The 24,874-nt window shown below is 39.8% G+C and overlaps 1 protein-coding gene across 3 annotated transcripts; it reads left to right on the forward strand.

Moving 5' to 3' along the window:
- Positions 1-1,157: 1,157 nt before the first annotated feature.
- On the forward strand, positions 1,158-24,874 carry ZNF184 (zinc finger protein 184). 3 transcript variants are annotated; one of them, XM_055406939.2, is made up of 6 exons: positions 1,158-1,317; positions 1,873-2,011; positions 6,952-7,019; positions 10,769-10,895; positions 11,441-11,536; positions 15,831-24,874. In XM_055406939.2, exons 2-6 carry the CDS (start codon positions 2,005-2,007, stop codon positions 17,789-17,791), a joined length of 2,259 nt encoding a protein of 752 aa, XP_055262914.1. In that variant the 5' UTR covers positions 1,158-1,317; positions 1,873-2,004; the 3' UTR covers positions 17,792-24,874. The 3 variants fall into 3 exon arrangements, with proteins under 3 accessions (XP_055262914.1, XP_055262915.1, XP_088687574.1); XM_055406940.2 differs by lacking the exon at positions 1,158-1,317 and adding an exon at positions 1,365-1,565; XM_088831448.1 differs by lacking the exon at positions 1,158-1,317 and adding an exon at positions 1,597-1,656.

Genomic DNA, 24,874 nt, shown 5'->3' on the forward strand with positions numbered 1-24,874 from the left:
TGCCTGGCACATAGAAACTATTAAATGATAGCTGATTTCATGTGTTCTCTCTTTCCTGATGGGGAAGCATCCGTATGTTGGCTTTTCATCCTCGGTCCTTTATATATATCTATCACTTTCTTCTATTTCATTCATGATTTTCTTATGATTCACACAGCTTTAAAAGAATATCCTGCATACAATTGATTCACTTACCACAGCATCAATTCTGTTCTTCTCCAGTATGATTTTAATTATCTTCCTTCATTTTAAACATGCTTGCATGTGTTTTAAACCCCTTTCATCCAGTGTTTTTATTTCAACGTGTTTTCTCACAGCTTTCATTCGTTTCATTTAGGCCATGTCTTCTTACAGCCTACTAAGAACTGTTTACTGAAATTTTCTATTTCTCACAGTAGGTCTTTTCTGAAATCTGCTTCTAGATATTGTTCCCTTTCCTTTGACTATAACTTTGTTCTTCATATACTCAGTGTTGGAATTTTCAAATTCAGTGTTTTGTCAGTTAACAGACTGGGTGACTTGACCTTAGCCCAACTATACAAACACGGAGACGCACAGAAGTAAAGCGCTTTGGCCACATGTTTAAAAATATAGAAACCTACCTACTTCTGTTGGATGCTTTTCTGCCAAAGACACACCCTGGCGTTGGGATCCATTCGCAACTACATGCTGGTTGAAGTAGGCAAATACAATGCACTACCGTAGGGCAAAACACGGTAAGACCACCTCACGGTTTAAAACGTGGGTCGCAACCTATTTTAGAGTCATGAAAACAATATAACGGGTCAGGACTAGAATATTTTAAACAAAGGAACAGAACACTAAATACAATGCCAGACAAGTAATAAGGGCAAGTAATGCATTATGAAATGTTTATTTACGTTTCTGAGTTATATTTATATATAAAAGTGTATTGTTACAATCAGTCCGCTCACAAAACCTTGAGAGCCACAGCTCTAACTAAGACTTTCACCTGAGACATTTAGGAACAAAATATCCGCGGGTAGAATTGCTCGATCCCGCTCAACGAGATCTCACACGTTGGCTGAGGCCTCTGGGAAATGGAGTTTAGCCTCGTGGAGCATTCTGGGAATCGTAGTCCTGCATGCCCTCGGAGCGCCGTTTACCGCTTGTAAGTCGGGGTGGGGTTCTCTCCGCACGACCGGAAGTGGCCGTTGAAGCCGGCTGTAGGCATGAAAAGAGGTTGGCCGAGGGAAAAGTCCAGCTGCTTCGGCTCCCTTCGCTAGGTTTGGTGATTGTCCCAGAGCTTCCGGACCCGGGATCGGAGTGTGAGAATCGCTCTAGAGGGAAGCCCAGGTATCACTATGGCAACCGGCAGCCCTCCGGCCGTGTGACGTCACCTCTCTCACTCTAGGCTAGGAGCGGCCTCTGCGGGAGGGAGCTGGGGAGTCCTCGAAGAGGGGGCCCCTAGCCTCCTTCAGTGTGGGGGCTGTTCCGCCCCGATCTCTGGGAGGGCTTTGTTCTTTTGTTCAGGCCTAGGAGGAAGGCCTAGGGCCGGGCCCCGCCCTGTTTGTCCACCTTCCAGCTTTTCTGCTCCGCAACAGGTGTGTCTTCTTGAGCCCGCGGGGGTGTGAGCCCGCAAGTGTGCACTGAGGTAACCGTTCGAGTAAATGGGCACCTCTAGCCGGATTCTAGGTTAGGCGCCAGGGTATTATTATTTTTTTTAATCTGCGGCCAAACCTGCGTACTCGATCTCCATTCTGTTTTTGTTCGGCTGCGGGAGTGCCACTTGCCTCTTTAATGCTCTCTCTGGGCATTTCTCTTTTCCAAGGATCTCTTGACCACTGTGCAAAACTCTTTTAAGGTGTGATTTTGTAACGGTTGCCGCTGACCCCATCTTGTGTCTTTTAGGGCAACCAACTTCAGCGTGTATAAGGGCTCAGACTCCTGGCTGGACATCTGAACTCCAGAAAGAGGACCCAGATACGCTGCTTGGGAAACCCTGGTGTCCAGATTCCAAGAGGAACGGGATGAGCGCCTGAGATGGAAGGTAGCAGGGATGACTTGGCGGTGGGGGGAGAGTGGGATAATGATGGCAAAAGAAACGTCCTGACCTGAGGATTAAATACTTGACAGAGCAGGAAGAGGTGAAAGAAAGGAGCCTTATATATATATAAGGATCGAGAAAAGAAACAATTACATCATAGGGAGAGACTTGGAGGAAAAGTTAATTCTGCCTGGCTTTGGGATTGGGGAATGAAAAGGAGTAATGATTCAGAATGTCTGTGATCCTCACATGACTTGGATTTATTAAAAATTAGAATAATAATAAAATTATACTAATAATAAAAATAAAAATTACATAATCACAGTGAGAAAAAATCTTAGTAGTCATCTCTTCAAGTGCAAGAATCAGTTCTGAAATACCCCTGGGTGTTGGCCATCTGTTAAGTCTATGCCTTAACATCTGTTAAGTCTTTGGAGGTATTAAACTCCATTCTGAGTGCAGACTGTTCCCTTGTTGGCTTTTTCTTAGTTCCTTATATTAGGCAGAAGTACCTTTTCTTGTAACTTCTGTGTTGATCTTAGTTCTTAGTCTTCCAAAGCAAGAGACTGCTCTCTGTTTAACACTGCTGCCCTTCAGATATGTGAATTCAGCTGTTTCCAGCTCCTACTCACAAATTCTCTCTCTTTTCTAAGTAAAATAGCCTCAGTTCCTTTGATGGGTCTCCATGTGATATATCTAGTGTGCGTGCTAGGTTGCTTCAGTTCTATCTAGACCTCTTCTCTAAAAACTCTACCTCATGACAGCATGCTTCTTAAAATGCATTGCCTAAGACTACACATAGTCATTTAGATGTACTTTGAAAAACATCTTAAAGTGCGATGCCCTGTTTCTTTTGATTTGGCTGTTTCTGCTGTTCAGTATCATTGTATTTGCTTTTTAAAAATTAGCGCTATTATGCTGTTAGTCCTAGATCTTTTTTTTACATAAACTGCTGTTAACTAGATTTACGTCATCCTTGTATAATAGAATTGCTTTTTATTCTTAATGTCAGGACTTCATATTTATTTATTATGATTGTTCGGTTTTTTTGGCCACGTATTTTAGCTTGTCAGAGTTATCAGTAATTAATATTAACTTGGTTTTTCAGTTTTTTACCTGTTTTTTCCACCTTTATGGGTAAGGACAGAGCCCTATGATATGTCACTCTAGACTTCTTTCTATGTTGTCATTGTCTTTACATTCTTTAGGTATGGCTATGCAGTCATTTGGTTTAACCTAATTGCTATCATACAGTCCTTTTCCTTGGATCTGTTTAATATCACTAAAAATCTTAACATTATTTATATTATTTACTTAGGTTTGAGCTATACCTTATATTTGTCCTCAGCTTTTTCTAAAGGTACAAAGAATCTCTGTTTTATTTCTTACAACTGTGTGTGTATCTACAGTTATCTCAAAACAAAAAGTTTAATGAAAAAATCAATTGTCCTTCATTCTATTGACAATGAACAATTGGAAATTGTAATAAAAATAAGAATTCCATAGCCTCCAAAGTATGAAACAAGAATAGAAACCAACAAAAGCATAAAAAGATCTATAAACTGAAAGCTGCAAAGCATTGCTGAGAAAATTTTTTTTCCAACTTTATTGAGATATAATTGATCCTGACATTGTGTAAGTTTAAGTTATCCAATGGGATGACTTGATCCACCTATGTATTGCAAAATGGTTACCAGAATAAGGTTAGTTAACCACATCTATCACCACATATATTTCCCTTTCTGTGTGTGTGTGTGATGAGGATATTTAAGATTTATTCTGTTAGCAGCTTATAAGTGTATAATACACTATTGTTAACTATAATTACCATGCTGTACATTAGATCATCAGAGCTTATTTATAACTGAACATATAAGCTTATTTATAGCTTTATTTTTTTATACCCTTTATTTAAAATCTCCCTATATCCCCCACCCTCTAGTCCCTAGAAACCATCATTTTACTATTTCTTTCTGTGTTCTGCCTTTTTAGATTCCACTTATACGGTCATGCAATATTTTTCTTCCTCTTTATTTCACTTAGCATAGTGCCTTCCATCCATGTTGTCCCAAATGACAGAATTTCCTTCCATTTTATGGCTGAATAGTATTGCATTATATATGTGTATATTCCAATGTAAATTTGTGTACCCACTGTAAAAAACCATACAGAGATTCCTTAAGAAATTAAAAATAGAACTACCATATAATCCAACAATCCCATTTCTGGCTATGTATCCAAAGGAAATGAAATCACTATCTCAAAGAGATATCTCAATGAATACCCCATATTCATTGCAGCATTATTTATAATAGTCAAGACATGAAAGCAACCTTAGTGCCCATCAGTGGATAAATGGATGAAGAAAATATGGTATATATTTATATTTCCATAGCGGCCATGCCAATTTACATTCCCACCAACAGTGGACAAAGGTTCCTTTTTCTCCACATGCTCACCAACATTTATCTCTTGTCTTTGTGATAATATTCATTCTAACATCTCTGAGGTGATATCTCATTGTGGTTTTGATTTGCATTTCCCTGATGATTAGTGATATCAAGGACCTTTTCATATACATTGGCCATTTGTATGTCTTCTTTGGAAAAATAACTATTAAAGTTCTCTGCCCATTTTTAAATTGGATCATTTGTTTTTTTGGCTGTTGATTTGTATTAGTTCCTTATATATTCTGGATACTGGCCACTTATTAGATACATGATTTGCAAATTTTCTACCATTCCATAGGTTGCCCTTTTATTTTACAAATTGTCTCTTTTGCTTTTTAGTTTGATGTTGTTTCACTTGTTTTTTGGGGGGTTACATATCTGTCTGTGTGTGTACAACATTTCCTTTTACTGTTAAAAACTTCAATGAAAAAATCTTCACTTTTTTTTCCCTCAAGATTTCTTTTACAAAATTTATTTTCCGATACTGGTCAAAATGACGTCTGGAATAACATTTGCTTTTATTGCTTCCTCTCCTTCTTGAGAATTGGACTTTCATGTCAGCCATTATTCTGAATAGCCCTCCCAAGAGCAAAGTTTGTTTTCATTTTGTTTATTGATGTTTAAGTTACTACATTAAGTGCATGAATCTTGAGCATACCACTTGATTAATTTTTATATATTATATACAGTGTAACTACCCCCCACACTAAGATACGGAATATTTCTGTTGCCCCAGCAGTCTCTCTTGTGTGCCTGTTTTTAATTTATATACAGGCACACCTCAGAGATATTATGGGTTTAGTTCCAGCCACTGTAATATGTCATGTATCGAAATAAACTGAATCCCATGAATTTCTTGGTTTCCTAGCGCAAATAAAAAAGTTATGTTTATACTATATTGTTGTCTAAGTGTACAAAAAGCACTATGTGTAAAAAAATGTATATACCTAATCTTAAAAAAATAGGTAATTGCTAAAAAATGCTAAACATCATCTGAACCTTTAGGAAGTTATAGTAGTAGCATGAAAAATTACTGGTCACAGATCACCATAAAAAATACAGTAATAACAAGAAGTTTGAAATATTGTTGAAAATGTGACACACAGACATGAAGTGAGCAAATGTGTTGGAAAAAAATGGTGCCAATAGACTAGCTCAATATGGGATTGCCACATCCCTTCAATTTGTAAAAAGAAAAATAAAAAAAACCCCAGTGTCTAAGAAGTACAAATAAAGTGAAGCACAATAAAATGAGGTATGCTTGCAAATGTATTCATATAGTATGGATTCTTTTGTGTTTGTCTTATTTTGCTCAATATTGTTTATGAGATATATCCATGTTGTTAGGTAAAGCATCCTTTTGTATTTTGGAATACTATTCTATTGTATGAATATACCACAGTTTATACCATTCTGCTGAAAGCCATTTGGATTCTTTCTGATTTGGGCATATTATAAATAAACCTTCTATGAACAATCTTGTACAAGTCTTTTGGTGGACATAACCCCTCATTTCTCTGGGTATATGCATAGGAGTAGAATTGTGGAGTCATAGGGAAGGTATATGTATATCTTTCATATATACTGCCAAACAGTTTTTCTAATGATTGGTAAATATTTACCCCCACAGCAATGTACAGAAGTTCTAATCTCTGTATTCTTGCCAGTAGTTAGTACTGACCATGTCTATTGAATTTTAGACACTCTGGTGGGTAGGTAATGTAGCTAAGTATATGTCATTGTGATATTTAATTTGTATTAATAGCAAAGTTTCAAAGGGTGAGGGGAAGACTTTTGGAAAATAATCTGATTGTTAATTTATATTTTATATGTAGCAGAGAATATATACATCTATAAAGGGAATGTATCCATTCTTCACCAAACTCCTATCCAGACTGCCACAGTGGATACATGTTACAGGGATGTTAAAAAACTCCAATACTTTGGCCACCTCATGCTACGAGTTGACTCACTGGAAAAGAGTCTGATGCTGGGAGGGATTGGGGGTGGGAGGAGACGGGGACGACAGAGAATGAGATGGCTGGATGGCATCACCAACTCGATGGACATGAGTTTGAGTGAACTCCGGGAGTTGGTGATGGCCAGGGAGGCCTGGCGTGCTGTGATTCATGGGGTCGCAAAGAGTCGGACACAACTGAACTGAACTGAACTGAACTAAAAGGGAAATTCCCTTTATATATGTACATTGTCAGAAGGCAGCAGAAATATTTTGCCTCACATAATGAAGAATATGGATTAAGTTGCATAATGAAAGTGACTGTAAGTATGTAGGGGCAAAATTGAATCTTAAAGTAATTCTTTATTTCCTAAGTCTACTGATGAAAGTACCAGGGTCCTAGTCAGCAGTTACCTTGTGTTTTTTGTTTTTAGAGGGAAATGGTATAGTTCCTAATGTTTTCATGTAGAAAAAAATAAGTGTATTTTACAGCTAACTTGGACAGGATTCATTGTAGTTTCTTTTCCCTCTGCTAGATCTGTCTGCTTCAGAGTCTGCCCTTTTCCAAGGGGGACATACTTTACTCCCATCAGCTAGCTTTCAGGTAAGTTGAGATTTCCTTTACATTTCAGTCCTTAGAGAGGAATTGTGTATTTTTGGTGTGACGTGTGTTTATCTAAGAAACAATGTTGGCAATTTATTCTGTACTCCCATTTGCCAGTAGTTAGTACTGACCATGTCTATTGAATTTTAGACACTCTGATGGGTAGGTAATGTAGCTAAGTATATGTCATTGTGATATTTAATTTGTATTAATAGCAAAGTTTCAAAGGGTGAGGGGAAGACTTTTGGAAAGTAATCTGATTGTTAATTTATATTTTATATGTAGCAGAGAATATATACATCTATAAAGGGAATGTATCCATTCTTCACATGTTACAGGGATGTTAAAAAACTCCAATACTTTGGCCACCTCATGCGATGAGTTGACTCACTGGAAAAGAGTCTGATGCAATGGCAACCCATTCCAGTGTTCTGGAGAACACTGTGATTCTCCAGTGTCCCTGGAGAATCCCAGGGACGGAGGAGCCTGGTGGGCTGCCGTCTATGGGGTCGCACAGAGTCAGACACGACTAAAGTGACTTAGCAGTAGCAGCAATTCTTCCGAACTGCCTCTCCAGCTTGACTAATATATTCATCACTTAACTTCTTGCTTACATCTTGTCATGTGCCAGTGATGAGAGAGCAAAACTTGATATTTTACCTGAATAGACCAAATGACTGCTACAAAACTATAAGTATTAAAAAGGTGAAATGAATACCATGGAAAAGGGAGAAGCAGCAAAAATGTATGTAGTCTAGAGGGTTTAGGAGAGTTTCTGCAGTTCTCATTGCTTCTTTCTTGTGTAACTCCCTTCCATATAGTACTCTGTCCTGTGAACTCTAGTCACCTTGACTTCCTCAAACTCAGCATTATCTTTTCAGTTCAGAGAATCTGCAGGGTGGCTCATGAATTCCCCTTCCCTGCACCCCTGCCTGGAAACTCTCAAAGCAGTAAGTTGGAGCAGTTGTAGGGCTCACTTCATTTGTTTCCTGATTCATGGAGATCACTGTTCTTTGTTATCTGAGATTCAGTGCCTTGGAAACTTGTTTCATACATTTTGTCTGGAATTTTTTGGTTATTTAATGCAGTAGGGTAAATCCAATCCTGTTTATCCCATAAGGGCTACAGGTTTGATCTTTTTGAGGTTTGGTTTTGCACTGTAAGCTTTGTTAGGGCTGATCTAATGTAGTCTTACTACTGGGCTGTGTTTTCAGGGTCCCTATGACCACCAATTACTTCAGTTATTTGCTGGGATGATTCATCCACCCCAGCAGCATAACTCAGGAATAGAGATCATGACCACAAAGGATACACAGTAGGATCAGAAGGAAAAAGATACTTAAAAGGCTCCAAAGAAATCAGGCTGTACTTTCTCTCTTGCTGTTGTTCACAGAGACATGAGAAATGTCTCTCATCGAGGAAGTCTGCTTGAGTCTCTCAGTCCAGAGTTCTTAAAAGGGAGCTGATCACATCGGTGTGTGCTCCCTTGTGGCTGTTAATTAGTCGTGGTGCAGGCCTCAAACTGGGCACCACATGTGCATCATAAATCTTCATGTATACTTTAAACAATGCTGACAGTCTGGTACATCCTGCCCCAGTATTCCAGGCACACAATAACTTCATTAGTCGTTGACTATATAAACATTCATTTTCAGAGCTTGTTTAAGGTTCAGAAACATGGATACAAATGTCCCTGGAAATTAGCAAAGATTGAGCAAACCGGACTTGCTGCTTTAACTCTTTTCCTCACAGGCTAAACTTGTCCTGCTCCTAAGGTGCACTGGGAGTGTTTGTGGGAGCTGATTGCTCATATCATCTTAACTCTGGGCTCGGTTGTGTCATGTTGGTAACTTGTTATTGTCTGTGAAGATTGAATTTACACCAGATTTTTGGAACTCCTCCTCTGTGCATCTTCCTTGTCTCTAGTATCTATCCTGCAGATCCCCTGCCTTTGTAATCCTGTGCTGCTACCTGTGTCTCTTTAGTTCAGGAAGACCACGATGCGTTGCTTAGGTTCTGCTCCCTGCTGTGCAGTCTGGAGATGCCTCCAGGCAGGAAACTGAAGGATCTGAGGAGCTCATGTGATTTTCTCCCTTTTCTCAGGAATCACAGTTCTGTTCTGTCTGCTGTTCAAAGTACTAAAACCCTTGTTTCAGTTATATTGTGGAGTTTTATAGTTGTTTACACTGGGATGCTCTGTCATGGTCATAAGTCTCAGTAATTTATCTGTTTTAAAACAAAATTAACTCATTTGCTCAGGAAGTTCCCCTGCATTACCTCTGAGTCCCACTAGAGTTGCACTGATAATATTTGGTAGTGTATTCTTTTAGCTTTTTCTCTGTGCATTAACATACAAACTTTCCTATTCATAAAAATAAAAATGGTGTAATATCAGGTATGCCATTTTTATTATGACATACATTTCCTAATCAGTGCATATAGAGATACTTTATACACTTTATTTTTAAAATGTCTACATGAACTGCTTTGGTAGGATGTACCATGAATTCTTTAACCACTGTCCTATTAATGGACATTTAAGTTTACTTTTTTTCCTCACAAACAATGTTGCAAGGATATTTTTACATATGTTTTTGCATCCTGGGGTGTTTCTGGAGAATAAATTCCTACAAGCTACAAACTTGGCTTGAATGATAAAGTTTTGATAGATCCTGGCAGACTGCCCCTGGATAGACTGCATTAGGGTTCTGTTCCCACCGTAATACACATGAGCACTTTCAGCCGTGTTCCCTAATCTGATATCTCATTATTTTATTATGTTTTTCTTGGAATCGAGCATATTTTCATGGTTTTAATGCCTTAGATGAATTGCCTGTGTGGGTTGTTGGCCTTTTTTTGTTATTGTTGTAGGTTGTTCATCTTTCATCCATTTTGCTATTTGTAGGAGCTCAGAATGTTGCATTTTGTTTATGGTTTTTTACAGAAGCTTTACATTGTATGTAGTTTTATCTGTCAATCTCTCTCATAATTTTTGTCTTCCATGTATCAAGCTTATGAAAGTACTTTTATGTCTTTTATTCTATTATCTTATTTTTGCTTTTTCTTTAAAATTTAATGCCTAATCCAGCAGATATTTTTGTGATGCCATGAAGTAGGGAACTCACTTTATTTTCTTCTCAAATAGACAGTTATTTGTTATGACACCATTTAGTGACTAATCCACCTTCTCAAAGCTAATTTGGAAGTTGCTTAGTCCCATTTAGTTCTTATAAACAAAGATGTATTTTGGGGTTGTCTTGTTTTTCATTGAGTTTTATTCCAAACTAGACTAGTCTGTTTTGTCTTTCAGTATACTTTACTATGTTATTTAGTATATTTTGAAATGTGGTAGGGTAAGTCTCCTCCCCAGATTCTTTCAAACACATTTTTGGCTGTTCTTGCACTCAGTAAAACATATTATTGATGTTAGTAGGTTTACTCTTGATACTTGAGATATCTGGGAACACAGGGATGATGATGATAATTATGAAGATCAATACAATAGCAGTCAACATTGACTGAGACTTGCTCGACCCTAAATTAAGCATTTGATAGCAAACATTTCTTATTTAATTCTTACAGTAATGCTGAGTCAGGTTCTGTTTTTATATTCATTTTGCAAAGGGGGAATTATCAAAATCATTTATCAGATAGCCCAGAACTTTCCTTACTTCTATCACTATAGCTAAATTTGCCTCTTTCCGAGGTAAATGCTTTATGGCTAAGCAGAAATATGTCTGGTCTTCCAGGAATCAGTGACCTTCAAGGATGTGATAGTGGACTTTACCCAGGAAGAATGGAAACAGCTGGATCCCGTACAGAGAGGTTTATTCAGGGATGTAACATTGGAGAATTATACACATCTAGTCTCTATAGGTAAGGATGACTTTTCTGAGTTAATATCTGGAGGTGTGGAGGAGGAGGGAACTCACGTACTTAGGTGAGTTTTTTCCTTTCAGTTAAGAAACCAAAGACTTCTAAAGTTCGAAAGGTTTTGAAAAGGTTTCTACTCTCTAGTAGGCTTCCTTCATAGCTCAGTTGGTAAAGAATCTGCCTACAATGTGGGAGACCTGGGTTTGATCCCTGGGTTGGGAAGATCTCCTGGAGAAGGGAAAGGCTACCCACTCCAGTATTCTGGCCTGGAGAATTCCATCGACTGTATAGTTCATGGGGTCACAAACAGTCGGACACCACTGAGCGGCTTTCACTTTCGCTCTCTAGTAAGTAGACGGACAAACTAATTTTTCTGAACCCAGATCAGTTCCCAAGTTATACCACGTTTGGGAACGTATAACATCAAAGCTTCCATCTGATTTGTCCACCTCGCCTTTCCTCTAAGGACAAAGCGATGAGAATGAACTCTGAGAGGGCACTTTTCTCTCACTGCAGAAAGGTAACTTTTTTTTTACTCCAATGAATAGGACTCCAAGTTTCCAAACCTGATGTGATTTCCCAGTTAGAGCAAGGGACAGAGCCGTGGATTGTGGAGTCCAGCATCCCAGTAGGGACCCTTGGAGGTAAGTAGTGGGTACCCGGCAGATGAATGTTATTAACTCTGACCACTAGCCTGATGAGAGGATTTTACATCTGAAATGTAGATGTATTTGCTTCTCCTTAAAGTGTCTGTTGTGGAAAATGGGAAGGCATTTGTACTCTCTTATGTGTTGTCAAACACTAAATGTCTCAACACGTGAATACATATACATTTTTATACTCCTTTCAAAGGACATCTCCTTCCTGCTCTTTTCTAAAAGCAACTTCTTGACATGGAATCTGGATTCTATCCTTTCCCAACCTCCTTTGGGACCCAAGTCTTATAATTATTCATACTTTTCAGTCCTTACAGTTTTCTTTTTGGATCTCTAGGCTCCATCCCCAGAACCTTCAAACAGAAGTAGGTACCTAAATTCCAGATACTTTTCCTCAATACTGTTAATCTATCTGGCCACCATCCAGTCTGCCTTTTTGCTTTCCCAACCAAACTCTGCAAAAGTGAGTTCCATACCTGTAGACATCATTTTTTTCATACCTAGTCCTGCCTTAATCTCATTGTGTAGCTTCTTATCCTACACAGTATTGTCCTGTCCGTGACGTTATGAATAACTTTCTTCTAAACCTTGATTCTTAAACTGCACAGAGAGACCTCTTAAAAGATCTGACCCTAAAAAAATATAGAAACTAAGACACTTTAGGTAAGGAATATATCTTCAGAAGTAATGAGGTAGGCATAGGGGGTCCTTTTTTATGGGGAGAAAAAAGCATGCAGTGTTCAAATTTGGGAAGTGCTGAATTGGCTAAATTTTGGCAGGTTTCATTCTCTTTTTTTTTTTTTTGGCTGTGTAGGGTCTTTGCTGCAGACCACAGGTTTCCCATTGTGGTGTTGGCTTGTGGACTCTGGAGCACGGGCTCAGTAGTTGTGTCACATGGGCTTACTTGCTTCATGGTATGTGGGATCTTCCCAGACCAGGGAGCCAACCCATGTCCCCTGTATTAGCAGGTGGATTCTTATCCATTGTGCCACCAGGGAAGTCCTTTAGCAGGTTTCTTATTAGAGAACCACTCAGCGATTTTTTTTTTTTACACAGTTTGGAATTATTAATTTCCACAAGTTGCATAGAATGTAACATTTCTCTCCCCCATCCTCCTAACCATGATTCTGGTTTGTTTTTTTTTATACTGCACCTTTAAAATCTTTCTTTTAAAAGATTTCATGGAATCAAATTGGTTTCATGGAACACAATTTGAAAAACTAATTTTAAAAAAATAAGAGCTTTATTAACTTGTGTTTAGTTTGTTAACTTTTGGAAAGTTACAATGAGGTGGTCACTGGCCCAAGCCCTTGTCTGAATCATTTTCCTGTCATCTTTATTACCATCTTCTCTAGGCTATCTTGGTGACTTGGCCCCTGCAGGATTGTGAGATATATATAGATAGATATTTATTTACCTATCTATCTATCTATCTATATATATATATATATACATATTCTGTCTTACTAGTCTACCTTGTTCTTTTGCAGCCTGAATGTCAGTACCTTCTATTATCTTTCCATGTACAGGGTGTCGGAATATACTGTGGTCATTGCCCATTGACTTTGCATACTGTATAGTAAAGTGAAAATTGCTTCCTGCAGTAGGAGTGGTACTGTTCAGTCTGGCCTTCTGGAATTTTCTCCAATCTTTCATTCATAAACCCACTCCTGATACTCTGGTTATTCTTTTGGTTAGTGCATGGACAGTATGACAATGTGGATAATACTGATCAGTCTGTTGCATGTTTGTTGCTTTCATCTGGAACTCCAACCTGGCTCAAGATCAGTCACTTCTACACTCTTTTTGCCTTTAACAGCATATGACTCCATGGTCTCCATATCCTTCCCTGTGAAGTACTTCCAGGAGATATTTTTTATGGCTATCTACTATACAAGTGGTAGTTCCCTTGTGGCTTAGCTCGTAAAGAATCTGCCTGGAATGTGGGAGACCTAGGTTTGATCCCTGGGTTGGGAAGATCCTCTGGAGAAGGGAAAGACTTACCCACTCCAGTATTCTGGCCTGGAGAGTTCTGTGGACTGTTTAGTCCATGGGGTCGCAAAGAGTCAGACACGACTGAGTGCCTTTCACTCACTATACAAGTATATCCTTCTTAGTGTCAGTTTTGTTGTGGAAAACATATCCACTTCTTATATTGATTGGTTGTTCCCCCGCAAACTTGTTTTGCATTAATCTTCTTGTCCCTGCTAGAGAAATATTGCTGTTATGAGGCTGCCTGCCCTTTGCATGCTGATAGGTGCTACACCATTACCCATGGTTCCAGGTATGGAGGGGATGGTAGGCAGCTCTGGCTCCCTGCCCTGCTCCTCCTGCTTGCAGTGATAATGGTGATGATCATAGCTGGGCTGACAGCACAGGTGATTCAGTGTTTGCTGGGGGTCTGCTGTACCTTCCTGTTACCAGTGGAACCAAAGAAATGCTGTTTTAAATATAACCTTTTTTTCTTTACTAAATCTGCCAACATTGACTACCCTGTCATCTTTCTTGTCTTGGCACAAGACAAACTATCCCACAGTAGACAGAAGAATAGTGTAACTTCTACTTCCTGATTATGTACTTTTCTGGTTTCTTATATTCTTTTGCTTGTTTGCTGAAAACTGCTTTCTTTCATTCAGTTCAGTTCAGTTCAGTTCAGTCGCTCAGTCGTGTCCGACTCTCCGCGACCCCATGAATCACAGCACGCCAGGCCTCCCTGTCCATCACCAACTCCCGGAGTACACTCAAACTCATGTCCACAGAGTCGGTGATGCCATCCAGCCATCTCATTCTCCGTCGTCCCCTTCTCCTCCCGCCCCCAACCTTTCCCAGCATCAGAGTCTTTTCCAGTGAGTCAACTCATCGCATGAGGTGGCCAAAGTATTGCAGTTTCAGCTTTAGCATCAGTCCCTCCAATGAACATCCAGGATTGATCTCCTTTAGAATGGACTGGTTGGATCTCCTTGCAGTATAAGGGACTCTCAAGAGTCTTCTCCAACACCACAGTTCAAAAGCATCGATTCTTCTGCGATCAGCCTTCTTCACAGTCCAACTCTCACATCCATACATGACCACGGGAAAAACCATTGCCTTGACTAGACGGACCTTGGTTGGCAAAGTAATGTCTCTGCTTTTTAATATACTATCAAGGTTGGTCATAACTTTCCTTCCAAGGAGCAAGCGTCTTTTAATTTCATGGCTGCAGTCAGCATCTGCAGTGATTTTGGAGCCCAAAAAAACAAAGTCTGACACTGTTTCCACTGTTTCCCCATCTATTTCCCATGAAGTGATGGGACCAGATGCCATGATCTTTGTTTTCTGAATGTTGAGCTTCAAGCCAACCTTTTCACTCTCCTCTTTCACTTTCATCAAGAGGCTTTTGAGTTCCTCTTCACTTTCTGCCATAAGGGTAGTGTCATCTGCATATCTGAGGTTATTGATATTTCTCCCAGCAATCTTGATTCCAGCTTGTGCTTCTTCCAGCCCAGCGTTCCTCATGATGTACTCTGCATATAAGTTAGTGTATTTTATTCATCCGTTACACTAAACACACTCAAGGATCTTTCCTTATCGCTGCTCTTTTTTCACATACATTCTTACATCTTTAGCTATTCTTTTCCTTCCTCTTTTGTGCTGATAGTTTCTATCCTATATTTGAACATTTTAGTTATTCTGCTACTTTTGGCATCTTCCATCCCCTCAAACACCATTATAGTCTAGTGCTCCTTTTCTCTTCCTAATTCTCAAAATGCCTAGGGTTGACCTTGTCATCTTCCTCCACCTGAATTATTTTCTTTACTATTTTTAACTTTATCATTTCTAGCAGTAATACAGCTACTCCTTCAGTTTTCTAGGCTATAAACCACGGAGCCCAAGTCATATCTTCTGTTCTTATCTTGAAATCATGGTTCTTAGATTTTTGTTTTGTTGTTCATTGGCAAGGAATCCCTGTTCAGACTGCCCTTTTTAGATCCAGTCCATCTTGTCTCCTTAGCTATGTCTGTGGTCACTTTCTAAATTTACTGTCACCTTAAATGGAGTTCCCTTCCTGGTAGAGATTATCTGTGAAATTAGGCAGTCTCTTGCTGCTCTCATATTTTATTTATCATTCTCCTTACCTCTTTCCAAATGTCTCCCCAAATAATAGGGCTGTATTTGAAAGTTCTCAGAATTCCCTGAGGGCTTTATTTTTAGTTTAATTAGGTCATCCCCACAGTAACACTTTTGTTATTGTATTTTTTTTTCACTCCATTCAGCGAATGCTGACATTTTCTTTTTCTTTCAGACTGGGTGACAAGACCAGAAGATAGCATAACAGCCTCAGAGCTGGACATTTCTGGACAAGAACCATCTCCAGGGGCAGTAGCAGAAAAGCACAAAAGGGATGATCCTTGGAACACCAACTTCTTAGAAACTTGTGAATCCAAAGGCAGTCCAGAGAGGCAGCAGGCAAATGAACAGACACTGCCAAGGGAAATAAAAATAACTGAAAAGACCACAGCAACTTTGGAGCCAGCGCATGTAAATAATGACTTTGATAAAAGCATCAATGTGAGTTTAGACCTTTTAACACAGAAAGAAATAGCTCCAAAACAGACCTCTACTAAAACAAGTGTCAAACAGAATTTAAACCCAGTTAAAAAAGAGAAGTCTTGTAAGTGCAATGAATGTGGAAAAGCTTTTACTTATTGTTCAGCTCTTATTCGCCATCAGAGAACGCACACTGGAGAAAAACCCTACAAATGTAATGAATGTGAAAAAGCCTTCAGCCGGAGCGAAAACCTTATAAACCATCAAAGAATTCATACTGGAGATAAACCCTATAAATGTGATCAGTGTGGGAAAGGCTTCATTGAGGGTCCATCTCTTACTCAACATCAAAGAATTCACACTGGAGAAAAACCCTATAAGTGTGATGAATGTGGGAAAGCTTTTAGTCAGAGAACCCACCTTGTTCAGCACCAGAGAATACACACTGGTGAGAAACCATATACTTGTAATGAGTGTGGAAAAGCCTTTAGCCAGAGAGGCCACTTCATGGAACATCAGAAAATCCATACAGGAGAAAAACCTTTTAAATGCGACGAATGTGATAAAACATTTACCAGGAGCACACACCTTACTCAACATCAAAAAATCCATACTGGAGAGAAAACCTATAAATGTAATGAATGTGGGAAGGCTTTCAATGGACCCTCAACATTTATTCGTCATCATATGATTCATACTGGGGAAAAACCATATGAGTGCAATGAATGTGGTAAAGCCTTCAGTCAGCACTCAAACCTCACTCAGCATCAGAAAACACATACTGGGGAGAAACCTTATGATTGTGCTGAGTGCGGGAAATCCTTTAGTTACTGGTCGTCCCTTGCTCAACATCTCAAAATTCATACTGGAGAAAAACCTTACAAGTGCAATGAATGTGGAAAGGCCTTCAGTTACTGCTCATCCCTTACTCAACACCGGAGAATTCACACCAGAGAAAAGCCTTTTGGATGCGGTCAATGTGGAAAGGCTTTCAGTTATCTCTCAAACCTTCATCAACATCAGAAAACTCATAGCCAAGAGAAAGCTTATGAATGTAAGGAATGTGGGAAGGCCTTTATTCGAAGTTCATCTCTTTCTAAACATGAAAGGATTCATACTGGTGAGAAACCCTATCAGTGTCATGAATGTGGGAAAACCTTCAGTTACGGCTCATCCCTTATTCAGCACAGGAAAATACATACTGGAGAAAGACCTTACAAGTGTAATGAATGTGGGCGAGCCTTCAACCAGAACATACACCTTACACAGCATAAGAGAATTCACACGGGAGCAAAGCCTTATGAGTGTGCCGAGTGTGGCAAAGCCTTTCGACATTGTTCATCTCTTGCTCAGCATCAAAAAACACACACAGAAGAAAAGCCCTACCATTGTAATAAGTGTGAAAAGGCCTTTAGCCAGAGCTCCCATCTGGCTCAGCATCAACGAATTCACACTGGAGAGAAGCCCTATAAGTGCAATGAATGTGACAGAACCTTTAGCCGGAGCACTCATCTGACTGAACATCAGAATACTCATACTGGAGAGAAACCTTACAACTGTAATGAATGCAGGAAGACTTTCAGCCAGAGCACTTACCTCATCCAGCATCAGAGGATTCATTCAGCAGAGAAGCCTTTTGGATGTAATGATTGTGGAAAAGCCTTCAGATACCGTTCTGCTCTCAGCAAACATCAGAGACTGCACCCTGGCATATGACTTGTAGGATCATCCTAAACATAGGGGATGCATTTATTCGGGGATGCATTTACTCTGTTTTGTCCTTTTGTTCAACACAGGAGAATCAGGCTGGATTGAACCTGCCGAAAATACTTCTACTTTTCACTGTTGTGCTGTGGAATGGAAAGTGCATTGGGCTGAAATAATCTGATTATGTTGTTAAGCAATTTTGTGACATTAGCAAATTCAGCCATTTTAAGCTTCAGTTTCCTCTGTGAACCGAGGGATTTGGAGTAGGTCATTTCAAAGGTCATTTGGAGTTTTATATTCAGTTTTGTAAGTTCACAATATATTCTTGAATAGGATTATTATACACCAGCATTTTGCTATGTTGCATCTAGATTATATGTATTTATGCATGTTTTGCTAATAGGAAGCATTTATGTTTCAGCAAGTAGGCTGGAGGTCTGTTATGCTCCTATTCTAACACAGCATTCAAGTTCTTTAAGTAACTGGTTCCTAATAAAAAGAATTGTAAAATACCCTCAAATTAACAATTCAGGAGCGTATAATGGCTCACTTAAGTTAGTACAGGTATTAAACCTTCCTATTATTTTCTCTTCTAGTATGTTTTAACATTCTAGAAGTTTATCACAACTACATAGACCCTCTACTACAGCTTATACCTGTGCTATTTAACCCTAGTTACATAGTGAAATCACTTCAGTAACTTTATAAAATTCTGTTGCTAAGACTCCACCCCCAGTAACTAATTGGCTCAGGGAGTAGGGTCCAGGCTTCAGTATCTTTTTTAAACTCCTAATATGTACCCTGGAAAAAACAACTGGATTAGATTTCAGTACTCACTCCCTTAGTACCTCTTTGTAGCTACTCCTAGAAGCTCACAGGTCGCTATTGCGTACACATAATGTAATTTTGACTGTTAGTTTGTTTTGTAAATTGATTTCTCAAACTTTGAGAGGTAAGGTCAATTTGTTTCCTTACCAAAGTGTAGAAATTAAATAGCTGTATAAAATAATAGTCATTGTATTTGCTTTTCCTTGGCCACTTGATATCATAAGTGAGTGACACCCCTGAAGATGGGTGGCCCATAGGCTGCATGGCCATTTGTGACAGCCCTGGTCAAAATAACGTTTGAGCTAGAAATAAATGTGAATATAGCCATAAAGAGGTTGGCCCTCATATTTTCTCCAGATACAGTCTAATTATGTGGTCAGCTCTTTTAGGAGCAATTGACAATTTCCTAGCCTGGCCTTGAGAATGGGGAGCTCTGAGAACAAAAGATAGCACTGAAATCGATCATTATTTATATAAAGGGGTTCCAGACTCTTCCCACAGAGGTTTGAGGGAGCGAGTGATGTAGCTCACTTCAAGTGAAAAACATCCAGTTATTTTTGCTTATATAATGCCAGTAACCTGCATCAGATTTTTGTCACCTCTTTAAATGAAGATGCCAGGCAGTGAAGAACAGAATTCAGGAAATAAAGTAGCCATTTAAATCTCGGGACTTTTTTCTGTTGTTGTTTTGAAACATCCTTGAAGAAATGTCATCTTGGTATTTCTTAATTTCTCAAGGCTTCCCTTATGTAGGAATTTTATTTATCCCACAGCAGAGAGGTAGACGCTAGCAGAGAGGAATGGATCTCAGGTTATAGGATACACTTTGGTTGGAACCTGAGCCACTCCCACAGCATAAGGAAATGAAGTTTCTATATCCAAGTGAAGGGTCCTCCTGTTTCAAAGGAGATCCCCAAATAGAAAACACCAGAGTTTGTCTGGAATGAACAAGAAGACTCTTGTTCTTTTGCCACACTGATTCCCATATAAGGGAAGAGAATTTATTTGGGAATTTCTCACTAACCTTGGAAGATCTTACTGTGTTCCATTAATCTGATCTCTTCATAGATAACGGTCAGATCAAACCCAGAGCACTGGGAAAGTATGATCAGTGCCTAACTTAATTCTTCTTTTATTAAAAACAAATCTGATCTTTCATGCCTTTATATTCTCAGACTGGATGTGTGCTAACCACTCCCAGATAATACAGGCCTGGAGAAGGGATAGGCAGTGTGGTTCCAGAACTTAACACAATCTCACAACTCTCTGCTAACTATCCCAGTTTTCCCAAAGTGGGTGAATTTGCAATTGCTGCTGTTTCTCAGAGATACCAATCTACTTATACACTGTGGTAAACTAAGGTTTGGTCCTTTATCACCTGATCTATCCCTTCAGTTCAGTTCAGTTCAGGCGCTCAGTCATGACCGACTCTTTGCGACCCCATGAATCACAGCACGCCAGGATCCATGTCCATCACCAACTCCCGGAGTTCACTCAAACTCATGTCCATCGAGTCATGTACTTAACCTTCCCTCCTTACTCCTATTTTAAGAGCAGAGTGAGTATTTTAAGTTTCAAACTTTTTTCTTAATTTTGTCATTTATATGCCATAAATACCAACTATAACACTAACATTACTTCCTTAACATCATACTCAAAAGAGTAGAGCAAAATTAAAATCTAAAGGGGAGATTTTGAAGTTAGAAGTCATAACTTCTTCCTTGAAGTTATAATTAGTCCAGAAAAGGAGCAGAGGGATTCAGTTTATCTTAGAGGCTTCACAGCCACTGAAGCTGTTCAAAAATAAAAGGATCTCCAAAATAACTAAAAAAGCCAGAAAGTTCTTTATGAGGCAAAGGATTCCCTATTATTTACCAAAAAAAAATCTAGTATTAATTTTCATATGTATCTTTGAATGTCTCAGTGTCCTAGGTTGAGCCTTTAGAGACTAGATGCAGTGAGCTTCAGTATACAAGTAGAAAGGTTGACCTTGAAACGGTATAAATGGTATGACTGTTAAAACAGGAGAGAAAATAGCCAGATATTCTAGTGGATTTGATAATTTGGGAACGTTTTGAATCAAGAATAAACAGTAACCATAGAACCTGGGCCTCCTAATTTTACAGAAAAGAGGAAGAAAGACAGTGGAAGGGAGGCACGACCCCCTAGGCTTACTACCTCAAACGCTGGGCACTAAGTATTTATAACTGATTAACCGGTTGAAGGTTAAGAAGGGAAAGTACATTAAAAGGGTGGGGGGAGAGGTCAATACTTCAACATGATCATAATCATGGCCCAAGTCCCTAGGTAAATTATAGCATCCAGGCTGGAGAGAGAAGGAAATGAAACTAGGAAGGGACTGAGAAAATAGAGGGACACAGGGCCTGTGAATACTGTGATATGAGTTCAGGGGGGCTTAAAGAGCTATGTTCAAAGTCGAGATGCCTCCCTGTTTGCCTTTCAGGGCTAATAGAGATTGCTGAAGAAAGAGCACATTGAAAATTTTTACTTGATCTCTCTATAGTTCAAGCCTGGATTCTTATTACTTGGTAGTAAATTCACAAAAGAAGAACTTATTTTAAGCCTTTTTATGAGGCTAATAACATAATTAGGACTGTTTATGATTTCATGGAGAAGGCAATGGCAAGCCACTCCAGTACTCTTGCTTGGAAAATCCCATGGATGGAGGAGCCTGGTGGGTTGCAGTCCGTGGGGTCGCTAAGGGTCGGACACGACTGAGTGACTTCACTTTCACTTTTCACTTTCACACGCTGGAGAAGGAAATGGCAACCCACTCCAGTGTTCTTACCTGGAGAATCCCAGGGATGGGGGAGCCTGGTGGGCTTCCATCTATGGGGTCACACAGAGTCGGACACGACTGAAGTGACTTAGCAGCAGCAGCATAGTTCAAGCAGCTAAGAAAGATGATTGTATAACATGAGACAGCATGTGGTACTCAAAATCATCCTTGACCTGAGCTATTGGCACTCTGCCTTTGATACCTGGAACGTATCCACCTTCATTTCCCTTAGGATGAATTATTTTCCATAAGTTTCTTGACCCTTCATGCAAAACACCACCTGTAATTGAGCCTGTTTATATTTTGATGCCTGACTGCTGACAGATTTCAAGCCCCCTCCTTTCCCCTTGTGCTTCCTATCTGGGCAAGCTAAATAAGCCAGCCTGGGTGGTGCTTCCCTTGGTGTTTGGATAGAGGGTGTTCAAACCACACAATCCCTGGCTCGCATGCATGAAGCCCAATCCCAGTCCAAACCCATCCACCATAAACCTGATATGGAAATCCCTCCCTGCTCTCTCTTGGGCTATTATCAGGCCAGTTTGGGAGCCTGCTTTGCTCTCCCCAGAAAGGTTTTATTTATGGACAATAAACGTTTTAATACTCTATTGGGGCATGTGGGGAGTCAGACTTGACATCTGAATCAAATTTTCAGTGGGGAAGATCTACCTGCCTATGTGGGGGTGACAGCACCTCCACCTCAGACTGAGTCTGCATGATCTAAAGCTCAGGTTTCAACACATAAAGGTGTTAGGAACCAAGTTGTTTCCCTGCAGAAATTCTGGTTCAACTACAAAAACACCCTGCAAAATTAAAATCATGTATACATGGAACTTCCCTGGCTGTCCAGTGTTTAAAGACTCTGCACTTCCAATGCAGGGACGTGGGTTCTATCCCTGGTTGGTCCACATGCCATGCAGTGTGGACAAAAAAAAAAAAAAAAATCACGTCTACTTGCTGCATTGAAACAAGATATAATGTTAAATCACATATAATTACTTTGCTCTCTGTTGGCCTATCAGTGCTGGAGAGTGTTAGTTCAAGGTTTAAGAGATGTAGCAAGACATTTTAAAAAATTAATTACCTTTTTCTTATATAAACTGCAGTTATTAAAATTTAGTGGTATATCTGTCCAGCTAATGGTAGAGAGTGGTTCCCAGGAAAAATCTATGACAAAGTCAGAGAAGTTTCTTTCTCTGGATTTGTCCTTGGGAAGATGGTTTCAGGGGAGGGGGGAGATGATATGAATGACCTCATAGTGTGATGGAACCTGTATTCTAGATGGGCTCAGATGGGCTGAGATGGGTGCCTGGACCATGGATGAACTCACCCTTGAATAGGGATGAGGGCATTCATCTCCATCTTGGACTAGTGAGAAAGCATAAAGGCTCAAGATCTAGGTCCAAGAGAATTTATCCTTACTGAGGCCTCTAGGCAATGTAGTTCTGAGCAAATTACTTTGGGGCCAAGAGAAATCTGGAGCCACAGTTATGGCACTGCCCAAGAAGACCATGAAACAAGGAGTGCATCTATTGATGAAGGAAAGTATTTTCAGGGGCCACTTCTTATTTGGTCCCTTTTCACTCCACTCTAGTCAGTGTCCCAGGCAGAAACTAATGGCCATACTTGGTTTAACTGAAGAAAATTTAGCCAAGAGAGGGAACCAGCAAAGGAGAGTGGAACACTAGCACCTAACAATTGCAGGAAAACTACCACCCGGAGCCTGAAAGAGCAAGAGCAAAAGAAAAATGTATTCATTTTCTATGACTGCTCTAACAAATTGGTGCCTTAAAACAACAGATCTATTTCACAGACTTGTAGTCCAGAAATCTGAAATCAGTTTCACTGGGCCAAAATTGAGTTGTTGGCTGAGCCACACTCCTGGAAGCTCTAAGGGGAGAATTAGCTGGGTGGGTAAAACAGCATGTGAATTTAAGCAGAATGTTTTTAAATCAGTTCAGTTCAGTCATGCACTCATGAAAGTTCAGTTCGTGTCTGACTCTCTGAGACCCCATGGACTGCAGCACGCCAGGCTTCCCTGTCCGTCACCAACTGCTGGAGCCTGTTCAAACTCACGTCAATTGAGTTGATGTCATCCAACCATCTCATCCTCTGTCATCCCCTTCTCCTCCTGCCTTCAATCTTTCCCAGTGTCACCGTCTTTTCAAATGAGTCAGTTCTTCACATCAGGTGGCCAAAGTATTGGAGCTTCAGCTTCAGCATCAGTCTTTCCAATGAATATTCAGGACTGATTTCCTTTAGGATTGACTGATTTGATCTCCTTGCAGTCCAAGGGATTCTCAAGAGTCTTCAACACCACAGTTTAAAAGCATCAATTCTTCAGCTCTCAGCTTTCTTTATGGTTCAACTCTCACATCATACATGGGTACTGGAAAAACTACAGCTTTGACTATGTTTTTAAATATGAGAGACCTATTAGACTTGTTTGCATCGATGCTGTCCAGCCATCTCATCGTCTGACACCCTCTTCTCCTTCTGCTCTCAATCTTTCCCAGCATCAGGGATTTTTCCAATGAGTCGTCTGTTTGCAATGTTCATGCAATGAACATGGGCAAATTCCAGGAGATGGTGAAGGACAGGGAGACCTGGTGTGCTGTAGCCCATGGGGTTGGAAAGCATCGGACACGACTGGGCAACTGAACAACAGCAATTAGACTTGTTTAAAGTGATAATGAGTCACTAGAAAAGGAGAGTCTGAAAAGTGAAAGGAATGTGAGAGCAAAGTCCTCAAGGAGGCAGAAAGAAATGGTATCTCTGACAATGTTGGGATGGATAGTGGGTGTGGAATGTGTGAAGGACAGAAGCTTGTGGGTGGGGAGCAGATGGAAGGCACCTTTAAAAGGCAGAGGAGGAGGAGGACTTTTGGAACAAGTATTAAAAAGGGAAGGATAAGATCCTCTAGTGGGAGAGAAGAAGCACACACAGCAGCTGCTGCATTACCCACAGGCGTGGGAATTCCTGCCTGCCAAGACCAAAAGGTTCCAGCTAAAAGGCAGAATGTTCGCTGGATGATTCACCCACGTGGATATTGATTCAACAGATATTTACTGAGCAACTACTCTGTCAGGCACATTGATGCCACTTAGCATGAAATGAGACATGAAATACAGCAGAAGTCTAAAAGCTAGTTAGATGCCATAGTCACGTACATAGGAGAGATCAGGAAAAGACTGAACTGTGGGAGAGCATGAAGGTAAAACGTGTGTTCTCTAAGGAGCTGAGATTTACTTTAGTTTCAGAGGTACAGTGAGAAAAACTAGTAAGAAGATGGGTCCCAGAAAAAGGAATCAGTCAGCATTACAGATATAACAGTGGAGCTGAAAATTCTTCATTTGAGCAGAGGTCAAAGAATGACTTGAAAATGAGGTTGGAAGGTATTAGCTGGACACATTGTTCCAAAAAGAATGCTAGTATACATTTTAAAAAATTATTACAGAAAATTTCAA

This window comes from Moschus berezovskii, chromosome 23 (genome assembly GCF_049115385.1).
Source record: "Moschus berezovskii isolate FMDL1 chromosome 23, NW_MosBer_1.0, whole genome shotgun sequence".
NCBI lineage: Eukaryota > Metazoa > Chordata > Mammalia > Artiodactyla > Moschidae > Moschus > Moschus berezovskii.